Source organism: Rhamphochromis sp. 'chilingali', assembly GCF_963969265.1.
Source record: "Rhamphochromis sp. 'chilingali' genome assembly, chromosome: 22".
NCBI lineage: Eukaryota > Metazoa > Chordata > Actinopteri > Cichliformes > Cichlidae > Rhamphochromis > Rhamphochromis sp. 'chilingali'.
In genome coordinates this window covers 18,111,279-18,128,225 of record NC_137950.1, presented here as the reverse complement: position 1 = coordinate 18,128,225, position 16,947 = coordinate 18,111,279, and the positions used below count along the sequence as shown (strand labels likewise).

The window sequence follows — 16,947 nt, the reverse complement described above, 5'->3', positions numbered from 1 at the left end:
CTGGTGCTTTTACTTTCCTTTTAATTCCTGTATTGGTAAATAAAATGCCCTTACAGTGAGTTAGCTGGTGCATCCTCTGATGACTCTTATTTTAATTACTCCTATTGTCGTCATATCAGTGCTGATTTTCAAGGTGAAAACAAGAGTCTGAGCACTTATCCAGCAGCACTCAGAGCAGAATAGTTCATCATTTTTACTAAAAAATAATCTTTGTTTAGTTTATATTCATATTTTATGCTCTCTTTTTTTTGGAATAACTTAAGTCCTTCACCAGATTTGCAGAGTTGGGAGGTATACACTTAACCTAATGCAAAGTGCTGCTGCTGTATAAACAAAAGCAAAACAATTGTTTGGCTACGTTATAGTCACTGTAAGTAGATACTGTATCATATAAGCAGACATTAAGAAGAAAGGAAGCATTTCTCTGATTAATTTCTCCATTACAACACCAGCAGACAAGAGCAGATAGATTTATTCTATAGTTTTATATATATATATATGTATGTATGTATGTATGTATGTATGTATGTATGTATGTATGTATGTATGTATGTATGTATGTATGTATGTATGTATGTATGTATGTATATATATGTATGTATGTATATATATATGTATATATATATGTATATATATATGTATGTCCTTCATCAACCCTATGACGAATAGGGCTGTTTCCGATTACCATGTCAGTTAGGATGAAAATTTCCCTCAGAAGTCTAAATCAAGCTTCAGACTGACTTCAGAGGGTCAGAGTGTTTGGAACAGTTTTGCATAACAAACTGTGTAAAATATACATATAAATGCATATTTTGTTGTGAGGAGGGAGAAATAAAACACTTTAACAGCCTGGCCAGAAATCACACGGCATTCCTGTTCTACATGTTCCCTTTTTTAAAATCAGTCTGTGCGTGCCGTTTAGCGATTGTAATGGCACTGAGTGTAACGCTTTCTATGTTTTAATCGTGTTTTGAGACACTTTATTCTAGTCACCGTCTTCACCAGTTACTCATGTGCCAGCCCGTTGTCACACTTTTATTCAAATAATTGCGGTGATGGGCTGCAGCTTTGAAGTCCGTGTTGCTGGTTGGAAACTGATGACTTCCACTCAACGCATTTCCATTCCACTTTCATGTTGTCAAGTTGAATTTTTAGTGGGGCAGCTACCATTTTTATTGCAAATGGTAGCTGCCTTGGGGGGTGGGGTAGATTCAGGCAAGGCAGCGGATAAAATGCCTGACATCACGAGGGCTTAATTGATGCCATTAACATATGAACAGAGGCAAAACAAAGAATTCACTCAGGCTTTGGGTGACATTTCCACATTCATAGCATGGCTTGTGTTTAGCTGCAGCTTGATTTATGCTGTCAGTCTGTCATAATCGCTAAGCCATTACAGGTATTAGGGCTGCGTGCTCTCACAAAGCAGCATGTCGCTTTGTGTTTCCCCTGGGAATCTGCTTTTATTATCTGATAAATAGAGAGATGTTGGAACAAGATACTTATCTACGGAGTGTTTTGAGTCCTTTAATGCGATGTCAAAGATTTTTAACACATGCATCTGTTCATATTGACAAATTGTACAAAGGATGTAGATAAGTCCAAGTGAAAAGTGTCCTTTGTAAGCTGGAAAAATCCCTTTGTGCATTTAAGAATCAACCAGTACAATAGCAATGCACATAAAATTGCATAAAACTGAAAAAGATCACTAGTCATCTCCTCTGATGAAGTCACGCTGCTCTGTTGCCCCCCTGTGGAGGCTTGTACAACATACACATAAAAAGAAAAATATTTAAGCATTTCACATTCAGACAATTGTTTCTAATTTATATAAGTCATTACCTCTTTTGATTAATTACCTCAAATCTTTATTCTATTGCCAGATATGAAGCGTCCAAAAACCAGTGACTGGATGGAGAGCAGCCCTCCTCCGAAGAGCCATGAGGGACAGGAGGAGGAAGAAGACGAAGAAGACGAAGAAGAGAGGAGGATGGGGGCTGGGCTCAAGGCCAAACGGGAGCGGCGACAGGGCAGCGGCAGTGCCACTGTGTGTCAGGTGTGCAACATACAGCTGAACTCCAGTGCCCAGGCACAGATCCACTACAGAGGGAAGACTCATCAGAGAAGACTCCGCCGACTGGCAAAAGCTGTCAGTGCAGGTAGGAAAGATTCAAGACTCGAAGAAAACACTGACATGTCCTTTTTGAGGCCATTACAGAATATCTAAATTTCACATTTGAAAAGCAAATATCTACCCAGCTCGGTATTTGAATGGTAAATTGTAAGGGCCCAGCCTTTTCAGTTTAAAAGTTAGCTCAGACTTTTATACATCAGCATTTCAGTGTTTAGCTTCAAAAATGGGCTCATGCAGCTCACACAGGTTGTCTCCACAGCAATAGACCACAACAGAGATTCTAACTTTGTCATAGCAGGAAAGCCACAGGTTCGGCTAATGAAATGAATGATGACTTTATTACATTTAATGGTCCCAGCAAGCCATGCCAGTGGGACATCATGCAGAAAACCACAGCCCTGGAACTGGAGCACCTAAATAGGACAGAGCCATCAACAGTTTCAGTTACACTTGAGGTTGTTTTTTTTGTTTTTCAATGACAGGTTGAAATGTGCTTTATTTTTTTATTTATTTTTTTTAAAAAGGGTAATTTCACAATTGTGAGAAAGTGACTGAAAATTTTGATTAAAGAGGATAATAATGGATTGCATTTATATAGCGCTTTTCGAGAACCTCAAAGCGCTGTACAATTCCACTATTCATTCACTCTCACATTCACACACTGGTGGAGGCAAGCTGCAGTTGTAGCCACAGCTGCCCTGGGGCAGACTGACAGAAGCAAGGCTGCCATATCGCACCATCGGCCCCTCTGGCCAACACCAGTAGGTGAAGTCTCTTGCCCAAGGACACAACGACCGAGGCTGTCCAAGCTGGGGCTCGAACCGGCAACCTTCCGATTGCAGGACGAACTGCCAACTCTTGAGCCACGCTCGCCCTTAGCGCCCTTAGGATTAGCATGTAGACGCTGCAAAACTATGAAAAACTGAGTGAAAATCTCATATCTTCCACCTGCACGACAAACTCTTTTAAATTTATTACACTTTGATCACCAACTGTTAAACAAAAACAGTAAAGAAAATCATTTTTTAATCCATTTTTACTGCAAGGCTGTTGTATTTCCAGTGATTATTTTCTTTCAATCAGATCTCCCAGTGTAGTGCGTCTGGCTAACAGAAAAGAAGGCACGGCTTAGTTTGTGAGTCTTATGCATTGTTTTTCTTTGACAAGTATCTGCTAACACGATACTGTTGCATCTCCTGGCATAATAAGTTTGATATAGTTTTCTTTCTTTTGCAGTTCATTGCTAATTATGAGGTTTTGAGCTACTCTGATGTTCAGCATCTTTTCCATAAAAGTTGCTCTGTTTGGTGCTTTGTGGTTAATGTTCACATCTGCAAACCATGAGCTGCTTTGCATTGAGAAATATATTTATTATTCCAGTGGAGCTCCCCACCATTTCCAAGTATTTTCTCCACACCTGTTTTGATGAAGGGCCATTAATCACCTTCACTCACCAACACCTGTGTCACTCTGCTGCGCTGACCAGCTTGATCAATCAGTACTCAGCCTCTAATGAACAACTGGCCAATAAAATGACGCTTTTATATGTTGATTTATGAGACTCGTTCTGGCTGGTGGCATGTCACACACATTTAACTGTACCAGTCTAATACAGAATATTAAATTTAAAAAAATTATATCCATTGTTCCATCAGAACGGTATTGACTTTTTCTATATCAGATAATAGCCTCTGCAGGTCATCATTCATACTTAAGAGTGTGTGACTGATCCAGTGCAAAAGGTGATTATGAAACATTTCTTGGCCTCTTCTATTTTCTGTAGTTTCTTTTTCTTTACTTTCCAGTGTCCAGAAACAAACTATTATTTCCTGATTCACTCAGGAATCAGTTAAACCTCCAACTTGGTTGCTTAACAGCCTCTGACGTGACTTGTATGATAAGGACTTGGGACAAGTGCCTTTCCTCAGTGTTTGTCTTCTGCTCCCAGAGTTGAACAACACTGTGTAATATTAGCTTAAAAACTGAGTGCACTAATCATTATTGTCAACAAATGACTGGTTCAGAACACACAGGCTGCACATAAGGACAATAAACAATGAAATGTTGTGACTTTAGGTATATCTTTTTGAGGGACAACTGCAGCAAGAACATAAACTAAGGTTAGCCAGCTTGCTTCTAAGCTAGGTATCAAGCATCTTATCTAGCAATTTTCATTACTAGCAAAGTCAGTTTTATTAAAGGACCCAGTCTCACAGACCTAGAGACTGGTTAGTGATCATCCGTAAAAGTGTTTATTCCAGGACTGGCCTGCAAATCATTTTTGGAAGTTGCTGGGTGATATTGGTCACAAAAAAGGTGCTAAGCTAAAAACCTTGCAGTTGTTTGCTATGTTTTCTGATGGAAAGAAACACGTGCAAACAACTCACAAGGTGGCAGTGAAAGTGTGAAGAGTACGATGCAAACCAGCAACAGAGACTGCCAACTTTCAAAGTAAAAGTTGCAACTTTGAAAAAGTTGGGCATGTTGGTTACAATGGGAAGGCACAACTTTTACTGTGAAGACAAATATTCCAGTTTATGTGACACTTTTTCCAGACAACCAGAGGTTGCCAGGATATCGCCAGTCATAGTATGCATTTGTGACTGAGGCCTAAAAAAGCCCAACTGGCCAAGCAGCTATCAGGGGGAAATGGACTTAATGTCAGCAGGGCGTTCAGTTATCGTTGATTTTTTATTTTTTTTTGGATTCAGATTTGATTCTGAGCTCTCTTTCTTCTGACTAATGTTGCCTAATGTTCACCGTCCTGCTAACACTGAAGAACTGCAACTCAATTCATTCATTCAACATCATCTTACTTGCTACGGTTTAACTACACAACGTGTATCTGGTGAAGTGGTTGCTTTGTTGGATTATCAAACAGGGATGTCTGTCTGGCCAAAACTTATGAAGGATTCAAATTTGGCCCAGTGGATAGTTTTGCACAGTGTAGAATTTTTGGGATTTGCAGATTAAAGATACATTTAACTTTGATATTGTTTACTATGACAGATGATGAATGCTGAGTCATTATTGGTAAATGTTTTGTGCTTTTCCTGTAAAGATAAATCAACTATTTTAAAACGTGAACAAGAGGCTTGTTTGTGGTGCACTATTAGATGTGGTTTGTCGTTTTGTCACAACCATCTCATCCACTAATTGATGGATAAGATGAGAGTCACTCATCAGTCCCTCCGGGTAGAGGCCCTCTCGATTTTTCACAAGGGGCACAGGCTGATTTCACACCTGCCATGTTTGAACGACTTAAATGAACCCCACAGCATCTGACCTCATTTTGTTTGAGCTGCTGTGAATTGAGCAGTAAACAGCGAACAGTTTCTCCACCTAAAATTATTTATGAAACTGTTTATTTAGGACAAATCTGCAGGATCTTTTAATGTTTTAAGTTGAACTTAAACCATTAAAAGATCCTGCAGATTAAAATATATAGCAATTAATGTCTTCCATTGCCAATTTTCCCCTCAGATAATTGATATTGTATGGTCAATAAAATGTCTGAAAACAATTAAAAAATGCAATCTGTATTCAAAAGGCATCGTCTCCAACTGCTTTGCAATGTCCAGTGAACCAAGTTATATTTAATGTATCCTCAGAAGACAAGGAAAAGCAAAAATGTTTGTATTTAAAATGCTACAAGCAAAATATATGAACAATAACGAACACAAAAAATCCATCATAAGAATAGTTGATATTCTGTGGATGAAACAACTGATCATTGGAGTTTTACTACAAAATAAATGTGGCACATGCACATACCTTAAAAATAATAGCAAAAAAGAATAGTGAAAAATTAGTGAAGCAATAAAAATTCAACCCCATAAAGGGATTTGTATGATCTCTCTCACACACCTGTGTCAGGAAGCCATTCTCTCTGTTGCCTTTCCTGCAGAAAAGAGGAGAAAAAGAGGACGGTCGAGTCAATTAAGGTGACTGTTACTATAATTCGGTCTGCACTGCAATGAAACCAACCTAATAATACCCGTTCCCTTCTCGCAGCTGAACTGTCTTTGCCTTTATTTAGCTTCATGAAGCGATTTGCTCAAATGAAAAGAGATTTTAATCGGGTGTTTCTCACTGGGGGCCGTTTGAAAAGGGAACAGAGCAAAGCACTTTCCACTTGCTACACTGAACTACAGGACAACAGTGGACTCGTTTCAATTCAAGGTTATCGTTTTAGGATTTCCGATATAACGTGTGTGCTGGTGAGATATAAGTCCCTTCAGACAAGCTCATTATGTTAATCTGACAGCAATTTACATGTCGGCCTCAAGCAAAAATATGCACAATGGTCAGTTTGAGGTGTTGTGACAGTCTTACCAGGTCAGGTTAAATGTGAAGGAAGAGAAAACTGTGGGCATCTTGTGCTATTAGTTATTACTTCTTATGCATCATATCTGTTAAATACACCAGCAAAACTGAGGAAAGGTGCTGCAGAGCATTGATCTTGTTATATCAGATCTGTCTGTCCCCCCACCACGATGTTGCCATAAAGGACCAAGGGCGTTCAGTTTCTGTTTGCATATTTTCAAGCCAGCTGTGGGGACGAATCAGCAAAGGTTCCCCAAAACACTTTAAATGCAGCATGTGAATCCTGACTTTACAGGGATTGTGCACTGTTGGATATTTAAAGAAAAAAAACCATGCAGCATAGACAGAACATCCTGAAATTGAATAGAAAATTGATTTGTACATTTAAGATGTGGAAGGAAGCATTTCTGCTACAAAGGTTTGTCTGTGTTTAGAGGTAAATGGTACAAAACAGCGTTTATACTGCTCTTTAAAATTTCAACATGAATTATTCTGCTTTATTGCTTTCACACACAGCTCACAGAGTTTGGTGCTTGATCACTTTGGTTGTTCAAAAAGTTTCTCTCATTTTCTCCCCACTGTCATTTTTTGTCATTTTATCTTTGTTGAGAAAAACAAGAATAAAAGAATTCAAACTATGTTCAGTTTATCTGCCTCATGTTTATAGTTGCAGATGGAGGCAGGAATGGTCAGGTACAGACCAAAACAACCACAACGAGACCCTTTGACTTTGTTTATGATGACAACTTGATTTAACCCTGATCTGAATCAACTATGTGGTGTTTCTGGAATATTGTAGCGTACCAAACTATAGCCACTAGCAGCTGTTAGGAGTAAACGCTCCATCTTATCCACTAGACTGGAGCACAGCACCTTCTTCTTGTATTTACTTTTGTTGTCCCACCTCCGAGACATGATTTACAATGATGCATTTTGGTTCTGCTGTTTGGAGTTTTCTCTGTTAAAAGAAACCAAACCACAGGAAGAAGCTACAAGTTTACAATATCAACAACTGATTTGGGCTGGATTAAATTAACTCTAGTCCTGAAAACAAACCCAAATGACACCCTAAGTCAGAAATCTAAAAGAAAAACACATAAAAAATGTATGTGCACTGGCTCATATATTACCTGTATATAAATGTCCCTTCTGTGTGTAAGCTAAATTGCACCTTTTGCTAAAAAGTTACTGTTTCAAACTGTACATGGATTTCTAGTCTAATTTATTAAAAATCTTTTCAAGTATGTGTGTTTAAAGCAAAGACAAATGATTTTCAGAGTTTTTCAGAGACGTGACCTCCAACATTTCCTGCACCGTTTATAACAATTTAGCCAGTGAAAGGAAAGATGAAGCTTTTTGTCTTCCATGAGCAAAATTCCCCCTCACTAATGGAAAATCTCTAATTTTCTCAGACGGGGCTCCACTGGGGATTGACTTGGCTTAATGCTTTTCTGAAGGTTGAATTATTCCTGTTATTGTATACCAACATATGTTAGAGACACCATCACAATAAATACAGGGAGTATCATCTATATTTACTACACACAGTCTGCTGAAACAAGCTTTATCACCTGCAGTTTTTCACGGTTTGACCTCATTTCTTACAAAAGAGGCTGCTGAGCAAATGCAGCCATTTTTTTCAGATGTCACTTGATCTGTCGTAAGCTACTATTCGCCACGCCGTGAAAGCCTGGACAGGCAGCAGGGGAGGGGGGCATTTTGGCTTGGTTTTTGACTCGGTGTCTGGCAGATGAAGCATCACAACCCTCAGGGACTGATAGTGTTAGAGGAGACACCTGTTTTACAGTATTCCCAATAGCTTTGAGGTTCCAAACCCGAATAAAACAAGTGAGTAGTTTCCTGTTTGATATTCTAGATGGTAGTAGATTGGTGTGTTTGCGAATGCATGAGTCATTTTTCTGCATGTGTTGAATAGTCAGTGAATATATCTGAATAAATGAAATTCAATATAAGGCATGCTGAATTTGTGTTATTTGAACAACTGTCACTATTTCAGATAGCTTGGATTGATAAATAAGTATAAGCTAGTAATTAAATGGTATTATAGAAATTACAACCTGTGTATGTGGTGAGCTTTGCTGTTTTGTAAACCTTTTGTTTCTCTCCCCTGCTTCCCCCCAAACCCTTTCCAAGTCTATGATTTCCATAAGTAACGTGGCATGTCAGTCACACACACTGAGACCATAAATAGAGGCATACACAGCCAATGTTCAGTAGGTCCATGGCGAGCTGAAAGCATAATGCGCGTAGCCGACATACGATCATTGTGCTCGAGGCCGTCTCCCTGCACTTTCATTTGAATGCTGCAGCCTGAAATCAAGTGTAAAACTGTCAGGATTTGTCAGTGTTGTGCTTCCACGCCACACTTATTTGAGTGGACAAGGAGCCAGCAAGGAGCACACGGGGCAGACACAAGCTCTGTGTGTGTGGTTGTAATACTCATGTTGTGGGGACATAGATCTGTTCACACACTGACATTGTGATGACCCAGAGACAAAAAGCAGGACATCGTAATGTTTTCATTAACCCGAAGACTGAAAATTTGATTCAAGGCTAGATATAGTTTTGGGTAGACAGGTAGTGGTTATGGTCAGGTTTAGAGTAAGTCTATAGGACATGAATGCAAGCCACTGAGGTGATGGAAGTGTGTGTGTGTGTGTGTGTGTGTGTGTGTGTGTGTGTGTGTGTGTGTGTGTGTGTGTGTGTGTTTTAACACTTGTGTAACACTGGAGGCCACAGTTTCAGGCTAGAGACTGTGAGAATAATCGTGTTTATCTGAAGTGATTGTGGTGACTGCTGAATGAATAACAATGCAGTGTGTACAAGCCATTGTGTTGCTTCTGCAAACATTCAGTAGAGTCAGATTTTCACTGAAACGACGCCCCTCTGTCCAACTTAAATCACTCAGTGGCCAAACTTAAGGCTAATGCATACTCTCTAAAGAGGGATTAATATTTAAAATCACAGTAAAACATCCCAGCAACATGGATAGTTCTTACAGCCTATTGAAAGCTGTTATAGGTACCTAGAGTGGGATGGAATTTGCAGTGCCATATTCAAAGGTGCTGTTACAAGTATTATTTCATTTATTGCTGCAGAGGTACTATATAGGTTGGTGTAGTAAAAGTTGCAATATTATTAAGAGATGTAATGAAAGAAAAGGCACTTGAGGACAAGTTCAAGTAGAGACAGGACGTATTATGCAGACATAAACAGACTTTAGAAGTGTGAAATAGAATAGGAGATAAAAATAAGCTCAGCTAGACGAAAGGCAGATTTAACCGAAGAACGAAAACTACTATTCACCAGTGTCGACAGTGGTAATGCCAAGATTGGGCTGTGGCTGATACAGCGCAACTCAAAAGAACCATTTGAGGTAAATATCGCATAGAAAGCATATAAAGTGCTTCATTCAAGCTATAAGAATCGCAGCGGAGCATGACAGAGCAGCGCTGGATTCAGCTCTGCTCTACAGTGTGTCAATAGAGTAATCATCAGAAGATTAGGCAGGAAAATTAGCCAGCTATTCGTTGAGCAATAATCTATCCCACCTGCTCATTAAAATAAACACTGAATCTCAAATAGTTTAAATCAGCGCTGAGTGGAGAAAGAGCTGCACCATCAATATGCTAAGTGAGCATCTCGACTTCTCAAGCAGAGTTTTAAGTCGTTTTGGAAAACTGGGGTGTTTTTTGTAATGGATCAAAATATGCAAATGAATTATACCTTTGCATAATTATATTGAAATACAGTACATTTGCATGGCTACAATTTATTATCCCTCATATCGTCATTTACCCCGTCTCAATTTTCTGAAGAAATTTGCATTAACTCATGCTTAATTTTTTTCTGTCTTTCAAATTAATAACTTTATTTGTAAAGCAGTTAAACATGGCTTTGCTCAGTTCGCCAGGGTGTTCGCTGCAATAGTATTTGTTATGGTAAGTCAAACGAAGTAGCATGTGGTGGCTAATGTTGATGTGTCGATTTTAGATGAGATTCGATTTTTAGATTTGGCTGCGGAGCTGTTTGTGTAGTGTTGTGAAGCAGCGTCCTGTCACACACACACAAGTGCAGGGATGTCAACTCATACAGCCTACCTTTATCTTAAGTGTGACCAACCAATAAAACTCCCCTTTCTGTCAGTGTAAAAAAAATAACTTTACATTTACTCCATGAGATATTTTAATGTAAGAAAAGAAGTGTCACGGCTGCCGAGGCGAGCCGTGTGGATTTAGAAGGAGGACCCAAGATGCAGGCAGTGGATGAGATACCGGTGGTTTTATTTACAGAGGTGTAGTGGCAAACAAACAGTGGGGCATAACAAACAACTAAAGACACCTAAACTAAAAATAACAGACCTGGGAGCATATGACAACGGATGATGAATAGCAGAGAGACGCAGACGAGGAACAGGACACCGTGGAACACAGGGTAACAGACTGACACGGAGGAACACAGACGAACCGGCAACAGGCAGGAGAACACACAGGGCTTAAATACACACACCAGTAATCAGGGGATGAGAGACAGGAGGGCAACACAGCTGGGAGGAATCTGGGCTGACGGGACAGGGGAAACGTAAACTGATCACACTCGCATACGACACGGACCTTCACAATAAAACAGGAAACTCAGATACATGGAACCAGACAAGACATTGAACTAAACAGACAGATTCACAAACAGATGGGGAGACACCATAGACAGACAGATACAGACGCAGACTCAGAGGCAGATCGAAAATAACACAGAACTTAAACAATCATCATCTAGAAAATGATAACAAACTAAAAGCGCTGGGTCACCGACCCAGGACCATGACAAGAAGTGTCATTTCAGCAGGACGTCACAGTTTTTGTACATTATAAAAACAAAATGCTGTTGTAGTAAATTAAAGAAACCCGTCAGCATGACTCTTTGGGCTCAAGTTGTAAGAAATAAATGTGTAAAATTACAGAAAAAGCTCTGGCTTGTGGTTATTATAAAACCGAACATTTTTGTTAATTCACAGAAACCTCCCTTTTTTCTTTTGCTCTGAAATTAATGTAAAAATTTGTAAATACTGTAAACTCTAATAAATTTCGATCTATTCAACAGTGAAAATAAAACGACAGCAACTTTTCTGTCATCACTTAATTACATTGGTTTAGTATGAGTGGCTATGGGGGAGGTCTGTATCATTAGGAAAAGCTGCAAACTTGTTCAAATGCAGTTGAAAGTCCAAAGTATATGCTGTCCTTCATATTTTTCAAAGGAGTCCAATGGCCCAGATTGGTGTTTTTGCTGGGTCCTCAGGCCTTATGTTTGACAACCCTGCTCTAGCGCAACGTTATAGTATCAGATGCAGTAGATACATGTGTAAAAGCTGATTAAGAACACTTAAAAAAAAAAAAAAAGTAGAAAATTGTAACACAAGGTGGTTTGAATGCTTCTGAAGCATGTTTGAGCTGAGCTCGGCTGTTTAATTATGATTGTGATCATATCAGTCATGCCTTAGTAGCGGTGAAAAAATAATGAGTTTGTGCTGCGTGAAGTCTGTGTTTAATTGAATCCTCTCCACGTACAACCTCTTGGAAATGTAAAGCTAGAGTGAAGGACTAATTTACTCTGATAAACCGGACTGCACTCTGCACATAAACACTGTATCATCTGGATATGGATGCACATTTTTAAAATATTTTACCCACAATGGTAACTTACGAACAACATAGCAGGGCTGCATTTTAAGCAGACTGAAAAGGACCAATGATAAATGACGCCTATTGTTGTCAAGTAATGCCAGGAAGGAAACTGCCTTTGAGTGCCCTTAAGGGAGCATGCAGGTGTGAACCTTGAATAGAAAACGCTGCTGAGAAGAAGAAGAAGAAGCAAGGAAAGGGGGGAGATGTGGGAAGTTCATGTTGTTAACAGCCAGTCCTCTCCCAGCTCCCCCATCTCTCTCTCTCCCCTCTTTCGCTCTCCCTTACATACTCATACTGGTAAAAGAATACACACTTGCTCTTCAGACACTCTCAGCCTCCTTTCTTTCTCCTCCGCTCCTCAATCTGCCTCGCTTCTGTCTCTCCTTTCGTCTCATAAAGGGCAGCGCGATCAGCAGAGCATGACACTTTTAATTGAAGCACACATGTGCCGTGCTTTCGCTGCGGCACTTTGGATCATAGCCAAGACGTGTCACTGACTGCGAAAGGATCGTCACAATCAAAGTGGAGAGAAGAAAGATACAGTAAAGAGACGGAGAAAATTATCTGCGACTTTGTTGGGGTTTTTTTGGACAACTTCTGTGATGGGAGATCAGCTAGCAGGAGAAGCCTGAATCAAGAGCAGAAGAAAGTGGCAAACAGAGGAAGCTTAAAACACGTGGAGATGCTGTTAGGTAAGGCTGTTACTTTTAAGATTCGTGCCAATACTCCTAATTTGTGGGAAAGTAACTGAGGACTTATCTTTTTTCTTTTGTGCCTCCATTTGCCTAAATGCATGCGAGCGCTCTGCTGTCAATGTGTGTTTTACAACAATGACTTCACATCACAGCTCAAGGGCAGGCTCGGTCTCCTGCCTACCATCTGCCCTCATTCAGTTCCTCTGCATCCAAAATGAGTCCCCGGCCTGTTTGTTTTCATAATTGACCCCTTTTGATGGAGCCAAGTGTGGAGTTCAGACCAATACAAACCTGCCGTTCCCAGATGTGTCAAGTCATTTTAAAGCCACACAAGAACATTGCTGATATCACGGTGCAGATTGCTGGCAATTATGTCTTTGCGTCCCCAGGGAAATATGCCCAGATTAGCTTGCATAATTGGAGCCTGTTAAAGATAAAGGCAGTGTGGGGATTTTTAGTCATTTGTGTTTGGGGTTTTTGTTTTTTGTTTAGATAAGGCATCAAATTTATTGCATTTAAAGTATTTGAATTCAGGATCTGTTTGGTGCGATGTTAAAGTCCATCTGATTTACCATCTGATTTTTAAGTAGGCAGAGGAACTTACTTTCTCACGTTTTACTTGACCTGTTAATAAATGTGTTTATTTTTTTTAATCTACCTTAGAGCTTATTATTTCAGTTAAAACCAAATTGATTTGCAAGTCTGTCTGCGACACGAGGCTCACTCATTTGTGGGTTTCCCCGCAGCACAGAATGCCAACACAGTCCTTCACAAACTGTTTATTTTAACGCACACACTTGCAACACATTCACAGAGCTGCCACTTTACAAGCCCAGCTCTGCACAAGCTTTCTTAGCAGTCCCCTTTCTCCATGCCGAATTCTCCCTTTGCCGTGTTGTGCACTCCTGTTACTGTCCCCCCACACCCCAGCATTCTGCTAAAATAAAGAGAGAGGAAGTGATTAACCCATGCACAATAGGTGCACCATTCACCCCAATTGACAATGCCTTCTGAGCCATCAGCTCCACCTCTTCCATCTGTACCCCTTACTACTTTTCTCTTGGTTATTTCTGGGCAGTTTGAGGTAGTTTACACTATTTTCTCACAAGTAACATAACTCATTTCCTGCCTTTTGTGTTTATAATAGCTTTCTTATCAGGATGAGACATAATTCTTTAGCCAATAGAATTACCAGGAAGGCTACGTTTAAAATTATGTGTATCCACGTATTTTGGAATTTCTGCAGCTTATGGATACACACAACTCCGTGGATGAAAATGCAGAGCATGTCTATGTGGTTGCTTTAGGCTCTTTCGCTTTTAAACAGCAGATTAAGGGGATCAAAGGGAAACAGCTGAAGAGACGATAACTATGAGAGTTTTGCCTGGTGGCCATACTGCATCTGTTCTTGCCTCTCCACCACTTGTCAAAAGCTCAGATTTGAGCTTGCAGTGACATCCTGTATGTGTAAATCTGATCTCTGTGCACCATTACATCAGTCTGATACAAAATCCTAGAATAAATTTTTTGAATTTTTCTCAGCTTTCAATTTTATGATTATTACTTTTCTCTGAGAGTAGTAGAATATATATAGAATATAAAATAATCATTTTATCATTGCAATAAGAACTTGTGTAATAAATATACAAATGCAATGAGTAAAATTTTTTAACTTTTTACCTTTTAAATAAAGAGGATTCTACTGATACATCCAGCAAGCTTCACCCTGACCATCGTTATGATTTTAGAGGATCCAACATCCGACTGATACAATCTCATGTTTAAAACCTTCATGGAAAAAATAACATAGTGTGAGCTCAATAGCTAATATGTACAATTCAATATTTGGTTATTTAGTGCGCATCATATCATAAATGCTAAACTGAACAATATTTTCACACATTAAGATTTTATTGATTTCCCTTAGGCAGGATTGACATACTCTATATGGACAGACATACTGGGCCACTTACAGATTACAACTGCAGGAACTGTTGAGCCATGGAAGTCCAGGCACACAATTTTTGTGCTGATGTAAATACCAGAGTGGGTTTCCTGTGGTTTCTAAACAATAGTTTAGTCATAATACCACTTAGAGTTGATTGTGGAATATCTAAGAGGGAAGAAATGTCATGATCTCACTTGTTGCAGCTGTGGCATCTATTACAATACCGCACTCAACTTCAGTGAGATCTTTACAGAAGTGTTTACAAAGGCAGATTTCATGGCTAGCTTCTTTATTTTATACAACTGTGGTAATGTGGCTGAAAACACCTGAATTAAATGGGTAAGTTATGACCTATATCGTCTACTTATGGTATCACCCTGCAACAATCCAGTGCAATAGCACTGGTCCTTGTTTCATACCATATAATGCAGTTGTTCACATACTTCTTATAGTAGAAAACACAAGACAATCAACTAATGAGCTACTCAGGTCATGCAATAAAAAGGCTGATAAATCTTTGGTAGAATTAGGGGTGCACATTGCACATACCAGTTTATATTATTGCACTGCCAGAAAGTAGTCCTGTGACAGTGAAACTATTGTATTATTAGTAGGGCTGGGTATCGTCACTGATTTCTAGAATCGATTCAATTCCGATTCACAAGGTCCCGAATCGATTCGATTTAATTCGATTTAATTCGATTCGATTCGATTTAAATCTGGGAAATTTTGACAGTCAGAAATATTATAATTCAGATCAGTACATTTACATATTTTTGTATCAATAAAAAGGAAGCTGACACTCGCAAGACTTTATCAAAGGTGTGAGCGTCACAGCAGATGCTTTTGTGTCAAAGTAGCTGAAGATAAAACACAGAAAAACATGAAGGTGATTTTCCTGGCCTGGGATTTTATAAAAATATTCTGCAGTACATCAAAAACGAAAGAAAACCATTAATCAACATATGAACATTACCTCTGAAGTTACAGCGGTTTTATTAGAGACACGGTTAAGCGTTTTGCATTTTGAATAATTTTAAAAAGTTTAAATTTATTCAGTATTGAACAGCAGAAATGAGGTTTTCTTTTCGGAAGAATGTAAAAGGGAAAAAAACAGCGGCTGACAGCGCTGTAAACAACAGTAGACTTGTGTAACAAGCAAGCGAATAATGAAGAAAGGGAAACTGTTCTTGAAGTACAGAGAGAGAGAGAGGGAGAGAGAGAGAGCTGTGCATCGCGGTGGAAGCAAAACAGTAAAAGTCAGAGTGAATTCATGACGATGTTTATGTGAAGCGTTTGGATCTTCTTTTGCTGCTGGTTCGGTCAATATTGTTTGGAGAGAGATCAAACTAACAGCTTTAGAATCGGCTCATAAAGGGCGTGAACACAAAGCGCCGACCCGCCGACAGATCAGAGTCAGCGAGCTGTCGGCTTTCAGCCCCGACCGTGAGAAAGGCGACATCTCACTGATTCTGATCCGCGGGTCGCGCTGTGTGTTTAAGTCTATGTGCAGAATCCGTGTACCTGCTCTCATTTACTGTCTTAACTGTTTGGTGGTTCTTGAAATTTTGTGAGATGTCACCAGAGATTCTGGCATTTCGGGCAAAATAAATTTATATTAAAAAAATCGATTCAGGATTTTAATGAATCGATTTTACGTTATCCAAGCCAGAATCGATTTTAATCGATGAATCGATTATAAAAACCCACCCCTAATTATTAGGTTTGTCCCCTACATAAAGTGTTGGAACACAATAATCAAAGTGAGAAAAGAGTCCCTGTGGTGTTTAGTCTGCACCTGAGAGCAATGACTGTTTTGCTGCATGTGCTGAAAAGTTTCTTGAGCATCTTCCCATTAGACTCACCTCCACCAGCTCCCAGAACAGAACTTGGGATCCTAATCAGTTTAAGTCTGGGGTTTGCTGCCTTTACCCTGCTGATGCAACTCAAAAAGACCACGCTCACAACCCCACTGTGTCACATGCTGTTGAAGGACCTTTATCAGTAAATGGAGTCGATTCTGCTTCTTTTTGAATCAGTGTCTGTCTCCAAGTACGTCTCCTCCCAGCTTAACTTTATACAGCCAACAATTGCTGTGTCTTCACAGAATTACTGCAAATATAACAACTGTGATCATTC

General features: G+C 39.5%; 1 protein-coding gene across 10 annotated transcripts in view; it reads left to right on the top strand.

Annotated features, from left to right (window-relative positions):
• LOC308390957 (zinc finger protein 385B-like) overlaps positions 1-16,947 on the top strand; it is an 87,272-nt gene that overhangs the window by 37,267 nt on the left and 33,058 nt on the right. For 7 of the 10 annotated variants that reach the window (XM_080873346.1, XM_080873337.1, XM_080873338.1 and 4 more), the window contains one exon: positions 1,884-2,159. The exons of 1 other annotated variant lie outside the window; for it this stretch is intronic. In XM_080873346.1, the coding sequence (XP_080729472.1) occupies positions 1,886-2,159 (274 nt within the window). In that variant the 5' untranslated portion in view covers positions 1,884-1,885. Of the gene's footprint in view, positions 1-1,883; positions 2,160-12,459; positions 12,858-16,947 lie in introns of those variants that run through there. 2 more of the 10 variants (XM_080873344.1, XM_080873345.1) reach the window with 1 other exon arrangement.